This window comes from Amblyomma americanum, chromosome 1 (assembly GCF_052857255.1).
Source record: "Amblyomma americanum isolate KBUSLIRL-KWMA chromosome 1, ASM5285725v1, whole genome shotgun sequence".
Lineage (NCBI taxonomy): Eukaryota > Metazoa > Arthropoda > Arachnida > Ixodida > Ixodidae > Amblyomma > Amblyomma americanum.
Window position 1 is genome coordinate 158,902,489 of NC_135497.1, and position 18,000 is coordinate 158,920,488.

Genomic DNA, 18,000 nt, shown 5'->3' on the forward strand with positions numbered 1-18,000 from the left:
GTCGCTCAGCAGTATGTTTCCGACAAGAAACATGATCCCACCCATGCAACTATCCTGGCCACCCATGACACCGAAACTACCATCCTCGCTTTTGTGCACCAGGTCACCTCGCTGCACAAGTTGTTCCGGAATGCTCCCTTCATCTGGATCAATCTGCCATAGGTCTATGCGTCCAATATCAACAGAGAGAAGTGCAGCATTGATCATGCACCATGGTGCCCTGGAGCATGTGCATGGCACAGTCAAATGGTTCAAGGTAACAAGAGGTTATGGCTTCATCGACCACACCTAAACCAGAGAGGACATCTTCGTTCAATGTACCATGATTGAGCATGAGAAGCCATGGAAGATTTGTCGTGTTGGAGAAGGGAAGGTTGTTGATTTCGATGTGACTGATGGAGAGAAAGTTGATGTGAAGCTCCTGGAAGGAAACTGCAATGATGCCAGCAAGTGACATGTGTAGGCAGGGAGCGAGCTCATATATTCGCCGCAACATGGATCTACGTGTTTCTGATGCAGTTTGCCACTGAAGTCGGACGTCAGTCACTAGTCTTCACCTTTGCTTTTCGACTTCCCCCTCTGAGGAGTTGCTTCCGTGCCTACTCCTCCAGTCATCGGTGGTTGCAAGAAAGGACGCAAAGGTCTAGGAGACGGCTATGGAGGCCATCAACTGCAGAAGAGCAGTGAAGATGCAGTTTACCCTTCATAGTAGTGGCCGAGTGTAATGGAGTGTGCTGCTCAAAGCTAAGACGACAATCACAAGAGAGGCAAGGCCAAAAGAAGGCGATGAAGAGGAGGAGATTAAACAGGGCACGTTTAATGGAATGGCTGCGTGCCCTGTTTGATTCTTCACATATATCATGCAAGCATTACAGCCAGAGCCTTTTAAACCTATAAGCACCACCATTCAAGTGAACCACTGTAAAGTAGGCCCAAAAACTGCAACATACTCTATGACTGCTACATATTCTATACGTCATGACCTAAACTTCACCACATTATGAACGTTCATGCCACAGTAGAAAACAATATTTGGTGTCTACGAGAAACTAGTGACTCAGGAAGCCATGGCTTTCGCTCCTTCCCCTTTTTTTATTCCAAGAGTGATGCCCCTGTTCACGGTAAAAGAATTCTAGTGAAAGAAGAACTCAAAAAGTACTGGTCGATGCCAAATACCGCTCTGTTGGATCAGAATTATCACTCAAGACTTCAAATTGTATTAGTGAAAATAATGAACAAATCTGAAATGTTCTCTCTGTAAGCTCCCGCTTTCTAGATGTAGCAAAAATCTGTACAAAGCAACTGTTAGTTCCCTTGTTTCAAACAACACCCATAGCATATTAGCCAAGCTACACCACGTTAAGATCGAAAGAGACAAGGTGCCCGATTGCCTTAAGTTTTTTTTTATACATATAGTACCAAGAAATGACTCTTCGCACCCACTTGCATGACCTTTTCACACCACGAAAATGGGACCATAAGAAGTCTACTACACAGTATTCCCTGGTAATGGAAGCTGAGCCAAGCCTGAAAGTCAAGAATGATCACAACTCTTCCAATGTTTAGAAGGTAGCTTACCTCATACCGTAGGTAGACTGGTTACGCAAATTACGCCAGAACTGAGGGAGCCCCAGCAGTGCCTCAGTAAGCAAAGCTACAAAGCCCACAGCTTCAACAACAAGTTCCACATCAAGCAGCAGGTACAAGAGAGCTCCCGAGCAGAATGCAAAGGTGGCCAGGAATTCGACGTAGCTCAGAAAATCCGTCCAGGCCCAAAAGTGGCCCCAGGGAGACTCTGCAAAGTTCATTTCAAAACATAGTAAATCAATTTCATGCACTAACACACACACAAGACTACAGTATAATGCTGGCCAGCATCACTCCAGACAGCAAGAGGAACAGTTCAGTGCTCACAGAAACTACCATGCTCACATCAATGACAACGGGCTCTTCAGTGCGACGACTCACTTTACAAGGAAGAGTACAGTAATCGAACAGTGACCACACCACCCATATTTTTATCACATTATTCTAGTACATGGTAAACTTCTCTAAAATACTAGTGCTACCTTATGTATACAAGTGAGCCTTGGTTAGTGGTGTCATGGTCTATGTTCAAAGCAGCAATGAAGCAATAAAGGCAACAGCAAGCAGCAGCAAGTGGCAGTATGGCTTGGATGGAGTGCGCAAGCTGTAGTACTCGTATGCAAGCACTGAACCACATGAGATATACAGCTTACAAGTTTCCAGCCTAAAACAACTGTACTGAAAATCGTTCACTAACTTTACAGCTTTACTATGGCCCTAATGCTTAAGCCCTTTGAATTTGATCTCAAGTCACAGCAATATTTCTAACCAGAATTACTAAAACCTACCAAACCTTCGTAAGTCAAAGTGACAATGTGGCTAAATGGATATTTGTGTTTAGTTTTTTGTTATAATATCAAGCAACATTAATAACGAAAAATCACAGGTGACAACAGCCTCTGAATGCAGCAACCTGTGCATACACTAGTACTATCTCTCTTTCCAGAAAAAGCAATTTAGGTGGTAGAATGCAATGCAAAGAATGAGTTATGAAAAACGGTGCCTCAGATGGTTGCTGCCAAGAGTTAATTGCACAAGTTCCTCGATTTGTAGGTAAAACTATACCAAGTAGTAATTACCTTCACTTATCAGAAAACCAAGAAATTTTATACAACATTTAGATATTTTATAAGTAGGCCCTTTGAGTTATTCTATTTTACCAACATTCTCCCCCCCCCCCCCCCAACTCTCTTGATTGTTACTTCATAAATGTCAGGGTAAATAAATTTCTTACCCAAAAAAGCCCCTTCTAAGAAACTGTAGCTTGCCAGGGCAGGGCATGTACCATGTGAAAAAAAAAAAAGGAAGAGTTGAACTTGTCCTACTGTGGGTGTCTGAAGTTAACTGCCAATTGTAAACCTCCTTTGGCACTTGTCACCAGTGATGTTGCTAACCTTGTGGCAAGTTAGAAAAGTATGGTCATGACCACAATAGCAAAGAGCAGCTTTGGCGGCTTCTTCACTCCTCATTGCCTTGCGCAAAAGAAATAGGAAGGTTTGCTGCATTAGTTCCCCCTTTTCAACCTCTGAAGCATAAAAAAGCAGCACCAATAAACACTTCAGGTCCGACCTTCTTGAATTACTTTAACTCTTTCCTTGCCGCAGGAAAAAAAAGCTTGAAAAATTTATTGAGCTGTAAATGTAAATATTCTAGTTTATTGTAGGATATCAAAACGTATCTAAAAAAACTCTCTTTTCAAACATTTGAAGAAGAAAACAGTACAGTCATGGCATACAGTCGGGCTCACTTATAACAAACCTGACGGTCGTGTGGACTGCGTTCGTTGTATCCGAGGTTCGTAGTAGGTGGACTTAGCATGTTACAGCCAAAAATACAAAGTCGGACAGTGTAAGTCCTTTATGCGTGTCTGCTCATTCAAGCTAGACCTTATTACAACACTTTCCAAGCTTTCCAGCGCAATCACATGCTCCTCGCCGATACCCTTGCTACCAACATGCTGGTTTAGGAACGCAATACTAATCGTGGTGGAAGCGCTCACACTAGCAGGTGGTAGGTCGGGTCGGCCTCCTCGGCATCGTCCTCATCAGATTCCTAGCAGTGCGAGAGTGCTCGTACTTCGCATACTATTATTTTCATCAGCTCATGGCTTTCTGATGTCAGCATGATCATTCGCACCAACAAAGTCATCCCAGGCGACATCAGGTCGGGCCAGCTGCACGTCAATGACGCATTGCCACAAATCCACATGTGTCCGATAATGTGGTGTTCCACAGCGTCCTCCATTGTTCCTGGGTTCTTACATGCTGCCTTACAGAAACAATCTTGATGCACACCGCAGTCAGTTTCATCCAGGGGACCTTATTAGTCCACGGCAGAGAGCAAAAAACTAGAAATGGGACGTCGCGGTGCTTGGTCGCTCAATTGCTATCAGTTTGCAGTTGTGACGCGCTGCCGACAGGCACGTCAATTATGCCCATGTCAAATGGCCTTGTTTATTGCGTTCAGTGGCAGAAGAGTGGGGCCACGCAGTGAGGGAAGGCAGCACGTGGTGAGCCATATGGTTGTGAAGCGCGAAAAGGACCTTCATGTTTTTTTGTTTCGCCATGCCATGGTAGAGCGCAACAAGCCACTCGGCGAACAAGTTGCCTGTTATCCCCATAGGTGCCCTCTCTAAACTCATGCCTAGTGGCACACTCGTCAAATAAAAAAAAATAGCGCATATTTAGGCCCTTGTGTCGTGCATGTACCATATGAGAACATAGTTTCCAAAGCTTGATGCCTTGCGAATCTTTCCGAGTCGCTGCCGAAGGCATGCATTTTTAACGGCGCATATGGTAAAGGTCTTGTCGGCATTCCATATGTCCCGTATTTCTTATCTGTTATTCATTTTTATTGTTTTTTCTTTGTTCTGTCGCCACATTATTTACGAAGGAAGGGGGGATGGTATGACACAGAGGCTAGGAGATGCTTGTCGCTTAACGCTCCTGCAAAAAGCGGTGGTTTTTGACTGCGAGGCGGAGTTTACAGCACCTCCTCGTTCACTGTAACCGAGTTGTGCAGCGACAGGTGTTTGTCGTATCTGAGATGCAGTGCCATTACCCTAATACATACTTAAACGGTAGCACCACTCTTGTTCATAATAATTTTGTTATAACTGCGGCCGTTATAAGTGGGCTCGACTGTATTATGAAAAAACTGTTTTCAATGGAAAAATTAAGGTGACCAAAACAAAAACATTATAAAACAAAAGCCAATTTATAGAGCCAAAAAAACAGGAGTAAAAAATTCCAGAATATATATTTTAAAGCTCGTTATATGTAAGAAGTGGTTGTAGAAAGTCATAAAATGCTTGGTGCAAAACTTATTGATCACAAAAAAAAAGTTAGCCCCATAGAACCACTGTGGAGTCCCTGGAGGCTATAAAAAGCCAGTTCACATTTCATAGGCAGTGCCAAAAATGCTATTTTCATGTTCAGCTTTGCCCTTTTCATAGCAAAGCTTGCAGTTTATATGCTTCTTCATGACACAAGGCTGGTGTTTAAGCTTTTCCTGAGTCAACTGAGGCTTACTACCCTGGACATCGATGTCAAGAAATTGCTGAATGGTTGCCATCTTCACACCTGTCACTACCACTTTCATCAAAGAAGTCAAGAACCAATACACTGAGATCACAAGATAACCGCTGTTTTTGAGCGTGGTAAGCACAGAATGAAGACGCCCAGCTCGATACGATCTAACCACACGGAGAGCCTTCAAAAAGAGGTTAAAAAAAGAAATGCTCTGCAGAGGGCAATAAAACTGTACCTGAAATTGTAGTAGTTTCTCTATGCATAGCACAGCACTGCACATCTGGAAATGGCCGCAAGCGTGCTTAACTGGCCGTTTCTCGCTGCTGATCGAATTTGAACAAGTGCAATAAGGAAAGAGAGCTAAGGCCTCTGCACATTTGATTACTCGTATGAGATACACATCCCACATCTTGCATACAACAGCAGAATGAAATCATGGAGATCATTCATATTAGCTTTGTATATTACACATATTTGTGGAGCAAGCACTTTCTGGAAGCAGAATATGAAGCTTAAAATTGCTTACAGGTCACACGTTTCACCCAATAAGTTTAGACAGGAAACAATTTAATTTGCTAAATCAGCTGTCATGACAGCAATGTACAGGTTGCTCAGCACCATAAGAACAGTAGCATCCGAGTCCATAAGGCCACTTGGTGATTTGGATTCGACCAAAAATAAGTTGCAGCAGAAACACATGCATGAAACCATTCTTCCGACAGGAAGGGCCATGAGTAACTGCCAGCTCCAGAAGAAAGCAAAAAAGATCAAGTCAGGCAAGAAGTTTGGCATGGGTTCAAGTTGTGCACACCTGATACACTCGATCTGTTTAAACCAGAATTATGTGACATTACAGAAGACACTAAGCATCTGGCATTTACTGTTATAAAATTGTGGCCCATTCTTCACGTGCAGTGGGATCCCTACAGTATTTAACATTAAACTGCAAAGACAGCCAATGCCAGTGACTCCACTGCTGTTGCTCTGCAAATCAAAGGCCAGGCTTTGAAAAAGCCACCTGCATAAAAAATTGGTTCTCAACCAGTAAACTTGAATGTACTAGCCAATCATAAAGCTGACAGGCACAGACGAACCATAAAGATCACCTTATCTTTAACTCTTTCCATACCATGCCATAGGCCATCATTTGTACTGGGTGTTTAAGGGAAGACTAATTCTAAAAATAGGTTTTTTGAGGTAAAAATATGGCTTTTTCAGCATAGCATTACCAGTGTTGGTGGACACCAGAAAAGCGGTGAATCGTTTTATGTAGTAAGCTGGTCAACAAATTTTTAATAATTAGCTTTTTAGCCATTAGAGTTAGGCACCTAGTTGCAATTAGAGATTTGTAGCTGGCCGTTAGCAATAGCCGTATCAGTTTTTAGAATTTAGAAAATGTGATTACCCTTGGTGCTGTGGCTCGACAAAATTTGGCTTTTTTGACTAGTTCCATGCACAGAAAAGGTTGCTTCGCCTGCATACTTTTTGAAAGCGCAAGTATTTTGGCGCGATGTCGACAAATTTTGTCGAGCCACAGTGCTGAGGATAATCGCATTTTTGAAATTTTATAAACTGATATGGCCATTACTAACTACCGGCTACAAATCTCTGATTGCAACTAGGTGCCTTACTCTAATAGTTAAAAAGTTAATTATTAAAAATGACTTAATCAGCTAGCTACTTAAAACGATTCACTGGTTTTCTGGTGTCTGCCAACACTGATAATACTATGGTGCAAAAGCCATATTTTTACCCCAAGAAGCCTATTTTTGAAAATAACTTAATCTTCCCTGAAACACCCTGTATATGAGCGACGTTTACAACCTGCTGCCAAAAATTCAAGACGGCGCTCCTGGACAAGCTGCACCATCTAGTTTGCTTCTGTAACAACCTTTTTTGTTTCAGTTTTTTTTTTTTATTTTCTAATGCGAGGAGGCAACATAAAAAATGAAATCGACTGGACGTAGTCCTCCAGTTGCTGATTATGGAGTCCGTTTCGCTGCACACTCCTCAAAGGCAAAAGGCTACACTGACCACTTTTGTCGGTTCTTATGCTGTTTTTTTTTTAATTTTTTTTAAAGCAGTAATGGTGAGTTGACGTGAAATGGTCGGATTTCAGTGTCGACTGCTAAACTTCGTCTTAGAGGCCCGTGACAGTGCTCACGTGTGTTTCATTTTGCCGTTCAAATTGTATTTTGTGCAGTGCACTTGATTTGTAAATTATGAGTGTTTTTATTTGGTGCTTTAGGGTCTTGGCAACATACTGTCAAGATATTTTACCAAATGCACCAGCAGATATTTATTATGATGATGTCAAGAAAGGCCATTCCCCTTTTCACCCATAGAACCTATTCTATTCACAACCAACTGAAAAAAAAAGAATAAAAAGTAGGAACTGCAAGCTCTGCTACAAAAAAACAAAACAAAACAAGAACAGAACTCGGAACAAGTGTAATGTGTAGCGCATCCCACATCTACCTTCACTTCATGTCTTCACGTGACTGCATCGTCCAACTTGAAAAGCCACTAAAAATGCAGTGTATTTCCAGTGTATTTTCAGCATGCAGCTGAAAATCGCAAAAATGGTAGCTAGGAACATGTGCACCATTTTGTATATTTTAATCTTTTTGTAAAAATTTCTGGCTCAGTGCAGTGGCTTATTTTTGATTTGTTTGTATTCTTTTTTGTGTTACCAGCAAACCTAGACAATAAATTTTTGAAAACTTTTGCACACACAACTGTGGTGTTTTTTTTTCCATCAGGAAGTGTAATCAATAAGCTACAGTTTGATGTATTACAATGTGCAATGCATTTAGCACTTCTTGAAATAATTTTTATTTTAAACAAATATTTTTAATATAAAAATGTCATTTTTCTACGGTAAGGAAAGAGTTAAAAAGCAATGCAAATCTTGCCCTCGGTTCAATAATATATGAGAAGTTAGTCACCAATTTTTTGCCAATGTCAATTCATTTCAATGTCTTTTTAATGCTGTGATAAATGCATCCCTAATTTCCTGGGAAAATTTTTCATTCCTTTCATAACAGCAATACTGGAAACATTAATTTGGCCAATTCAGATTATAAAAAATTAAACTTACAGAACATTTGAAACAACTGGCTTGAAATCTGCAGTAAATTAGACTTGTATTTAATTAAAATAACCTTACAATGGTAGTCTGCATTCACCCTTGGAATACAGAATTTGCAAAAACAATATGCACTACAAAACTTGGTCAGCATTGTCTTTGTGCACAAAGACAATGAACTCAAAAGAACTACTCTGCAAATAATTTTTAATCCATTCAGTTTATGTCACAGAACAAGAAACTTTATAAAGGTTACAAGTGTAAGTGCTTTGTAGACACAAGTCAAGCCACAGCTTCCCCTTCAACTATGGTCAGTCCCAGCTCTTCGACATCTCCATGCCAGAACCATATGCAAGGAAATGGCTTGCTTGGAGCAAGTCTATTCTGGACAGGCTGTGTCAATCGGCAAAGGCAGAAAACTCTTACACAAACATTTTACTGTTGTCATCATTAGTAAGACTAGTGGTGCCTATGACAGAGAAGTCTGCAATTTCTCACATTAGACTTAATGGTATTCAACGTTTTATGTACAAATAGTCACCTTTAGCTTCCACAGAAAAACATGGACATCTGTGTAAAGTTTTGAAAAAGGTGAAATTCAAAGGAAGCACAGATTGCCCACTTTTATAAGCCAACCCTTTGAACACCAACCCCGAGCTGTACTAGCCATGGGAAATTATACCAATATCACCAATGACGAGTCACACTCATCCGGCCTGATGCTGCATTGCTCCCACCGCCAAAAACATGTTACGGTTGGCAATTACGTTAGCTGCAATTTTCCACACTAGAGGGTGGTAGCTGTTTATGAAACATGTTTTGCACCTTTAGCACATGTTCAAGCCATTTAACAACCATTTTTGCCAAAAAATCGCCAAAACAATTTTGCAATTTTGGTACATTTTTAGGGAATTAATTTGGCACCTAAAGGGTTAAACAGACGTCGGCTGTAACTGTTTAAGGTCCTTTTGGTCACAACACCAAAATTTCGCCCCCTCCCTTTCAACAATGACCTTCAGGATCTGTACAGTCTGCGTCACCCTTGTGTAGAGCACCCAAGCAGCCTGTACCACGCAGTCAAAAGTGAAACTAAAAAGCAGTCCTTGGTTTTCGGGCAAATTGCTTGCACCCACCTTGCTTGCAGGCTCATGTCAGTCTACTTCCGTGCAAGCGTAGCATTTAAAAGCTGGATGCTACAACGAGGTGTCGACTTTTATGGAGGGGAGGGCACTGCTCGAGCGGTAGATCTACCCAAGGGTGACGCAGACTGTACATCACTGGACTAAGAAGGCAAAAAAAAAGTATTTAAGTGGTCACTCAATCTCTACTCACAAGTAAAGCTGGAACTATGACAAAAAGCAAAACCAAAATGGAACCTACACTAACAGCTGTTGGCTCAATCCTTGGTGTGCTTCCTGAAATAATGTTCAGTTTAGCTAGATTCTACCCTTTAGGAATCATGCAGTTTTTCAATGGCCTCACCACTCATGTGCCTTAGGCGCAGAAATTTTATAATTTCCACAATCAGTTATAATATTATAACTACTAAAGCATATTACATGCACACCAAGCTTTGTTGGGCTCAGATATCAAAATTTATTTTGCTTCAAAACCTTCTCCAGAGCACATCATGCAACCACTGCAACCAGTGCAAGCCCCAAACCAAGCAAAGCATTTTTCATGTATTATTTTGGAATTAATATGAATAGTGAAGCCAGTAAAGCTCTCATGACTTCCTACATGCAGTGAAAACTGTTTTTTGGTTATTTTAAGAATTCAAAGCAAAAAAAGTTATGAACTTAAATGAAGGGTGTGGCCAAAAGGAAAACGACTGCCTGGGAAATGAATAGGAAGAAACATGCACACGAAAAAAGAAAGGTACTGCATAAGTCCAACACAGAAGAGAGAACTTTGTTCTCACCCAAAGGGTGACAATAGACACTGATGTGCAGACAGGAAGGAAAAGGGCTCGACACTGAACAGGAAGGAAAATGAAGGGAGGCACATAGATCATGCCACAGTGTGCAGTGAGAGGTACGGCAGTGCGACAACGTGAGAAAGACTGGGTACACCTACCCCACAGGGTGAGGTCCCGAATGGCCACATCCGCCGCCTGGAGGCAGGGAGGGTTTTCGCTCAGGCTTTCTAAACCAACCACCAACACAGAGACACCAGGTTAGAACCACAGCAACAGGCACCATGCTTTGGGACATTTAGCAACCTCAGCTTATTCCCCCCATCTCAGAAACTAAAACCTGCAGCCCAAGCGGTGAGCAGGAGCCACTGCAATCCGAAAACATGTGAGAAAAGCTTTACTAAATAAAAACTTCACTATTTCAAGTTAAGGGCATCAATCAGGCACATGGCGACAGACATTCCCACATGTGTCCGAAAACAGTAACAGTGCCCCCCCCCCCCCCCCCCCCCCCCCCCACATAGTATACAAAAAAGGTAACCACTGGTGGCATTAGCCCCAGTGATGTACACAGTGTAGGAAGTTTTGTTTCATAATTTTATCACGATGACAGAGAGTGCGAGAAGAAAGCAAACTTTGCTTTGTGGACTCAATGAAAAAACAAACTTTTCTACCAGTGTGATTTATACAGAGTGTTTCACCAAAGACTTTACACAATTTTTAAAAATAGGCTTTTTGAGTTGGAAGAGCGTTTTTTTTGGCATAGCATTGTCAGCTGAGAAGTACATCAGAATACAGCTAAGGCATGTTAACTAGCAGGCTGGTTAGCTAATATTGAATAGTTAACTTTTTACCTTAATTACTGAGAGGCGTGTCGCCCACCGTAAGTAATATCCATAGAAGTTGTTAGAATTTCTAAAGCATGGTTAACCTCGGCACTGTGGGTCAACAAATTCTGGCTGCAGCGCACAAAAATGCATCCGCTTTCGAGAAGCTTGCAGGCAAAGCAACCTCTCCAGTGCACGTAACTCGTCAAAATAGCCAAAATTTGTTGGGCCGCAGCGCCGAGGGTAACCACATGTTTGAAATTCTAAAAACTGATATGGATATTAATTACGGTGGGCTACACGCCTCTCAATAATTAAGGAGCCTAACGGTAATAGCTAAAAATTCAACTATTCAATGTTAGTTAACCAGCCTGCTAGTTAGCACGTCTTAGCTATATTCCGATGTACTTCACCACTGACAATGCTATGCTGAAAAAGCACTCTTCTAACTCAAAAAGCGTATTTTTAAAAATTGTGTAAAGTCTTAGGTGAAACACCCTGTACAGGGGGCTCTCTGACTGTGACATTGTATGTGCTCTTCCATGTTATGATTCTTGCGAAGTTGCCTGTGAACCCTGTCATCAGTCTAGCAGCTTTTCTCTATAGGCTTAGCATTGCATTTGTGTTCACGGTGAAAGAACTTTGCCATTGTTGCTACTACTGTTGCTATATAATTATAATTACTATTCCCTTTTCAAGACAGCTACAACAGAACGAGATTTATGGTGCTTCCCCTGTGCATTTAATCTCAACACCATGTATTTTCATAGCAAAGGTATTTCAGCTTCACACCTCCAGCCCAACTGAATGCATGGGTGCTTTGTCAGGTATTTATCTGGAAAGTACATAAAATTGAAGATAGAGAACATAATCAATTATTCACTAAGAGAATTTCTATTGAAATCTTTAGAGATGCTTGTTTGCAGAATGATAATAAAGAGGAAGACTCTTGGAAATAAAACACTGATTTTGCTAAAACACAAAAAACTTCGCAGGGTCACACCAAACATTTGCCAAAAACTCCTTCAGAGCCTGACAAAAAGAAATACCAATTATGCAGCCTGTATTTAGGACCCCGCATTGGAAAGTATATGAGACTCTTGTCACTGCATTTTGTTCATTTCATTTATTTTATTTTTATGAGAAGCAATGCCACAGAGGTCAACCAAATATGACTCCCCCCTTGTTATGCCACCCCACTATGAATATACGAATATCTTGGTGCTGTCTCTTGCTACATGAGGTATCAAAATAACACAACTTATTTCCCACTTTACATATTCCCATAAAATGCTATCAGAAAAAACAAGAGAAATAAGAGAGGTAAGTTTTGAAGACATTGAAGGTGAAAAAACCTGTGGGCCACAAGTGCATACATTATATATAAGGGCCTTCGTTTCTTGGTTTCATATTCTCCAAAATTCAAGGGTAAAAGTTGTGCACTATTTTGTCATTTGAAAATTGGATAAACAAATTTTCCTCGAAACTGTTCTGCAATTCAGGGTTTCTTGCTACCACTTTTACAATTAAGAGAATTCATCCTCAGCATTAGTTTTACTGTGGGACATGAGATACTAAAAAGAAGTCATCCAAGCATGCATTATTAAATATCAAACATGAAATATTACAAAATATTGAAAAGCATTATATACAATAGGTTTATTTCTGCACCTGCGAAACGCTTTTGACTACATAAATCATGTCCTTCTACCTAAGCTTTATGGCTATGTAATACGCGGGAATCATTATATCTTAAAGAATTACTTGTGTCTTTCAATAATCGGTCCTTGCCGAGATTAATAATTTCAAATGGTGTTCCACAAGAATAAGTATTTGGACATTCATTACTTAACCTATGCATTTCTATACCTATATATTCTGTTCTATACTTTCTACACCACAAATCATAATGTATGCAGATGGTACAAAGATATTTTCCTCAAATACGTCACTGCTGTTATTACAAAGCACTAACAATTACCTAAACAGTCTCTCTGGTTGGTTGCACATAAATAGGTTACAACTAAACATCAATAAAATAAAGTATGTCACAACAAACCACTCTATACTGATATCACAATTGCATTCTATAGCAAAAATATTACAAGAGGTAAAAGTGCTGAAATTCTTGAGCATTTCGTTCCAAAATGACATGTCTGGGAATCCTCATCCATAAATTAGCTGGAGAATTACGTAGAGCTGTTAGGTACATATACGAAATTAGTGAACTTATACCTCTATCTCTATAGTTAAAGAAAATTATATTCCGCACACTTTTTTCTCAAACTATCATATGGTGCACTAGTTTGGGGAACAACTACTGCTAATAATTATAAGCAGTTAGTGTTACAAAAAAAAGGTGTTCAGGATATTTGAAAATTTTCACAGTAAACCATGCGATCCTCCTACAGGCTATTTATTAAAGGGAAACTGAGGAGAAATTGAAGTTGGCTTGTATCGATAGAATACCAGCTCCTGATCACAAAAATGCTACTCTTACTGAACACAAAGCTCTTGTAAGGTAGAAAATAGCAAGAACCAAAATACAGGTATCGCCGCCACAGGCCAATCTCGCACGTACAAGCGTGATGACGTCATAGGACAAGAGACGCCACCTTGGAGTAATTTTCCTTCCTACATGAATGCTACGAATCTCTCAGGCTGACAAAAGAAGGCTGCGCGGTCAAATATTTTGCTTTGTTTTGAAACCGATAGTGCACTTTTATCACACAAGGAAAGCAGATAAAAGACAACCTGAATGTTGGAAGCAAAGAAAACCGATGCTTGGCGGCCAGGAGAGTTTCGATTTGTTATGGTGCTTCGCGTCTATGAGCTTTGCGTGTCCCGTGGTTTTATTTTTGACGCGCCTCGATTTACAAGCACCGAACAGCAGAGGAACTGCTAGTGCCGCTTCAAGTGCTAGTTAACCTTCGAAGGAGCCTGTTAAGGCTGGTCAGATGATCACCATGGTCGATGAAAAACCATGATGGCACGATGGTCGGTGATCGTACAAGGCAGTTAGCGGTATAAAGAGCACTTGTGTCTTCGTACGCTCGCCCGGCGAAACGTTTCCGGCTGTGCCAGTCAACTTCAAACTACTTAACGGAAATCGTTTATTCAGGACGGGAGACAAGATACAAGGCAGTAATGAAAAGAGATTTGGAACCTGCAGAGACCGTGACTCCGCTCTCCTCCAACTCGTTTGTTTGCGGCTCCATTCAATAGCTTCGGCAGTTGGGCGAAGCTGTTCTATTCTGGCTCTCGGCTAATTTAATCCATTCACAGTACACATCTGAAGGTACATGTAAGTGGGCGAGACAGCCTGATCCAGTGGACCCCGTACCTCCGCAAATGCGCGGAACCCATTGAAGCGTCGTACGTCGGCTTTTACTTTCAAGCTGCCAACTTTAAACGCGAGCGCCCTTGAGCACCCATCCGTTTTTTTTGTGGCAAAAAAATAAATAAAGAACCTGGCCCTTGCAACCGTGTTAAACCTCGACGCCGCCTGCTGCACCGTGCAACAGCACCGTTCAAGGAATCACAATCCATTGGCACCAAAGCCCCGGCCAGCCTCCAATGGGCGCGACGCGCCGACCTTGTCCTCGCCCCTCGCGATATTTATTTAGCAACGGCTGCTCACGGCAGAAGAGGGAAACGACCCGCCGGCGCCTAACCTAACCATACTCCCTTGAAAGCATCGCACGCTCTGTCGGGCTGAGGTCGCTGAAATGCAGGTCGGAGTTTTTGCGATAACTTCGTCGTCGGGTTCGGGAACGGGATCCATCATAACGCTGGCAAGACGCCGGTGCAAATATAAACGAAGCGACAGTAGCGACCCCCGATAGATGCCTTCAACGCGCGGCAGCGGTAACTTTCATTTCGGCAGCTGCTAGACCGCACCGCTAGCCACCAGAAATCACGGAGTCTGCGTTTACGTCACATCTCACGTCACTCCGTCCTATGACGTCATAAGAGGACGCTGTGACGTCATAAGAGTGCCCCGAGTTTGAATCAGAGCGGCGGGAAAAACTTTCCCAACTTCGAATCCAAATTTCTTTGAAATAAATGCATCTTTCGCTCCCGGACAAGCGGCAACAAAGCCATGAAATGCCGAACTATCAGATTTTGCTAACAAAAAAATTTGATAGAGTTCTCCTTACTGTTCCTTTAAACATACGATGCTCCCAGCCACACAGGTAAACTATTACAAATTATTACAACATATAAACAACAGTAAGCTACTGTAAAATACCAAGAAAGCGCCCACCTAAAATTAGACGATAATCACAAAATATTGTGAGATTGGCACTTGTTAGGTCAAGGTATGAAAATCCAAAACAGGCATATGGTGGAGTGTGCCCTTAGTACAGTGTAAACACAGCAAATACCGGAGGAGGCATTCGAACAGTTTATTAGAAGACATGAAGAACTGGGTGATTAAAGCAACTAAAGCACAGCTAATCTTCATCACTGAATCCTCTGAACGCTGAATCAGAGTCCAAACAAAACATGATGTGCAAGCACTCATTGGAAAGGGAGCCGCGATCCTCCAGGATCCTCCATTAGGCGTCGATAGAGCGCTCGGTCTTCGGTGCCGTCCAGGCAAAAAGTGGCAATGCCGCAGCCCTTGAAGGATTCCCGCATTGCACCTTCCGATACAGCCACCCACGCTCTGAACATGACGTTCACGACATCTTGCCACAACAGCTTCCGGGGGTTTCTATTGCAGACTGCTTGACCTTGAGCTTCGGCGCATCGTCTGAATGATCTCAATGCCGTGTTCACACCCCCACCCCTCCCACCTCAATAAGCGTCGCAGAGATACCAAGCAATGGGTGCTTGATGTGTCTTTGCCATGTTTTTTAAACTACTCCTGGACATGGGACATAATCGCATTGGCAGTTGCTCGGTTTTTTAGGAAGATTCAAAATCTCAAGAAAAAGGATGGCGGGCGCTCATTCAAGCATGGGTGGATGCTCAGTATTTTATGGTATACCTCACTACTTCAAGTCAGACTATGTCAAAGTACTCCCAACGTAAAGAGCAAAGAAGAATAGCCCTGGCTTGAGTTAGCTACAGCTATGGCATTTTTTATATTTCCTATCAGGTCTGAATTGCTGTAGTCTTGACTTTGGATTGGTTAGGTAGCTGAAATGATACCACCAAAGCAGGGTCCACTTTCAGAGTTCTATCCTCGCAAGGATTGATTACTAGCAGGATCCACGATTGGCTGCAGCCTCAGAACTCATTTGTAACATGAACATACTTAGCATTGCCTGCGCTTGCTTCTCTCCGCAGTAAAAAGTGGTAGTGCATATCAGTTTCATAAATCAATTTTTTTTTTGTTTAGTGAAGAGAGTTGAGTGTAAGAGACCAATCCTCTACTTGCCATAGCACAAAAGCAGCATTAAATTAGGCTCGACATCAACATTCCAAATGCGTGCTCTTGAGTATGCAGTGTACAGGGTCAAAAACAATATGCATGATTTTCTCCAGCTGCATGCTGCAGGCAATGAAAAATGCAACTGATTGTAAAGATATATACGTCCATGTAGCATTCACAAAAAGACGAGCTTATCCCTTTCATACATATACAGTAGTCGACAATATTTCTGACTTCATTAATTTGGACTTCCTCGGAGAACTGTCACGCACCTCATAGGAATGTCAACATATTCCCAACCAATATTTTGGACTCTGTGCAATTCAAAAGTTCAATTTTCCGGACCAAAATAGACGACAACAATACTATGGCGACAGTTTTTCGACCAAAAGTTCAAATTTTTGGCCCAATATAGATGCGAGCAGTCGTCGCTGTCACACCCAACCACTTCTTAGCCACTGTGAAAGGTGCCATCTTGGATTTAAACGGAGTCAATTGGATGGGCTGGCTTGGATAAGCTCGACCATTTGTTCCTCACCGTTGTCAGCTTAATGGCATGCTCTTCGTTGCCATCGAGGTAGTGAGCAAAGAACAGCACACGAGCTACGGTGCGCGAACATATTGAAAACAGGAGAGCTGCAGTGTCCGCTGTGGTCCGACACTGCCTCTGGTGCAAAGGAATGTGGCGGTGGCAGTGCAGTCGGAAGCACTCGCTTCCTCTCGCTTTTTCCCATGGATTCTCTCTCGCTCTTTGCGACCGTCGTTGCCCAAAGAAACATGCTGTTCTAGCTTTACGTGCATTGTGGCGTGTTTGCGGCATGCTGCGCTGCACAATCTGGTATTGGTGATGTGAGGTTGTGCAGACGTGATGAAATCAAACAAAATCCAATATTATCGCTTGCAAATGGAACGTAGAAAACAACGAAGCTCGCAATTTTTAAAGCCAGTTTTTCCCAAAAATGATTTAACCATTTTTCGGATCTCTCCAAAAAAGTCCAAAAAATCTGTCCCAGACTAATATGACTGGTTAGACACAGCCACTTATTTAAAATATTAAATTACTTTCAGTTCAGACCCCAGATGGCATAAACACACTAAACTGCATTTCAGGGTGGGCAGCTCCTGCTTTATGTTTTTCATGACTCATGACAAAACTGAAGTAATTTCCCCCCCAATCTCTAACAGCAGCTGCATTTTTCACATGTTCACTTGCTCTTCAAATATGCTTGTTGGTGCTGGGATCTGCATGCTACACAGCTGACTGAAAACCTTTGGAAAAAAAAAAAAAGCGGCTGCCTGATATGTGTTGAATAATTAATAGCAAACCTACTCAGCATGACCAAAAGCAAGCATTCACTTAGTGGCCGTTATGAAAAGACTGCAGAAGAAATTTAGGACGGATATTTTTTCACAATACTGTACTTGATAGTAATACAGATTTAAAAAGGAAACTAGATACTATAGGTTTCCATACATATATTTCCAAAAGAAGAAAGCATAATTTCAATGTGCGTGAAATTCCTATTAAAATTAATTCATGTTATTTTTTGTTGTTCGTACAATCCAGGAATGAAATGTTCTTCAGCCGAATGCTGTTTCATTGACTTCAAATGATACCTTTTCTAAGCTTTGCATTTATGTATGTGAGTGTCCCTTTGTGTGTTTTTCTC

General features: G+C 41.7%; 1 protein-coding gene across 8 annotated transcripts in view; it reads right to left on the bottom strand.

Annotated features, from left to right (window-relative positions):
* Positions 1–18,000, bottom strand: part of LOC144114046 (solute carrier family 66 member 2) — a 50,107-nt gene that overhangs the window by 10,751 nt on the left and 21,356 nt on the right. For 4 of the 8 annotated variants that reach the window (XR_013310945.1, XM_077647495.1, XM_077647490.1 and 1 more), the window contains 2 exons: positions 10,282–10,350; positions 1,579–1,795 (listed from right to left, as the gene is read on the bottom strand). Coding sequence is in view for 7 of the 8 variants with exons in the window: in XM_077647495.1 (XP_077503621.1) it covers positions 1,579–1,795; positions 10,282–10,350 (286 nt within the window). In the remaining variant the exon portion in view is untranslated. The remainder of the gene's footprint in view (positions 1–1,578; positions 1,796–10,281; positions 10,351–18,000) is intronic. The other 4 variants (XM_077647497.1, XM_077647492.1, XM_077647494.1 and 1 more) reach the window with 1 other exon arrangement.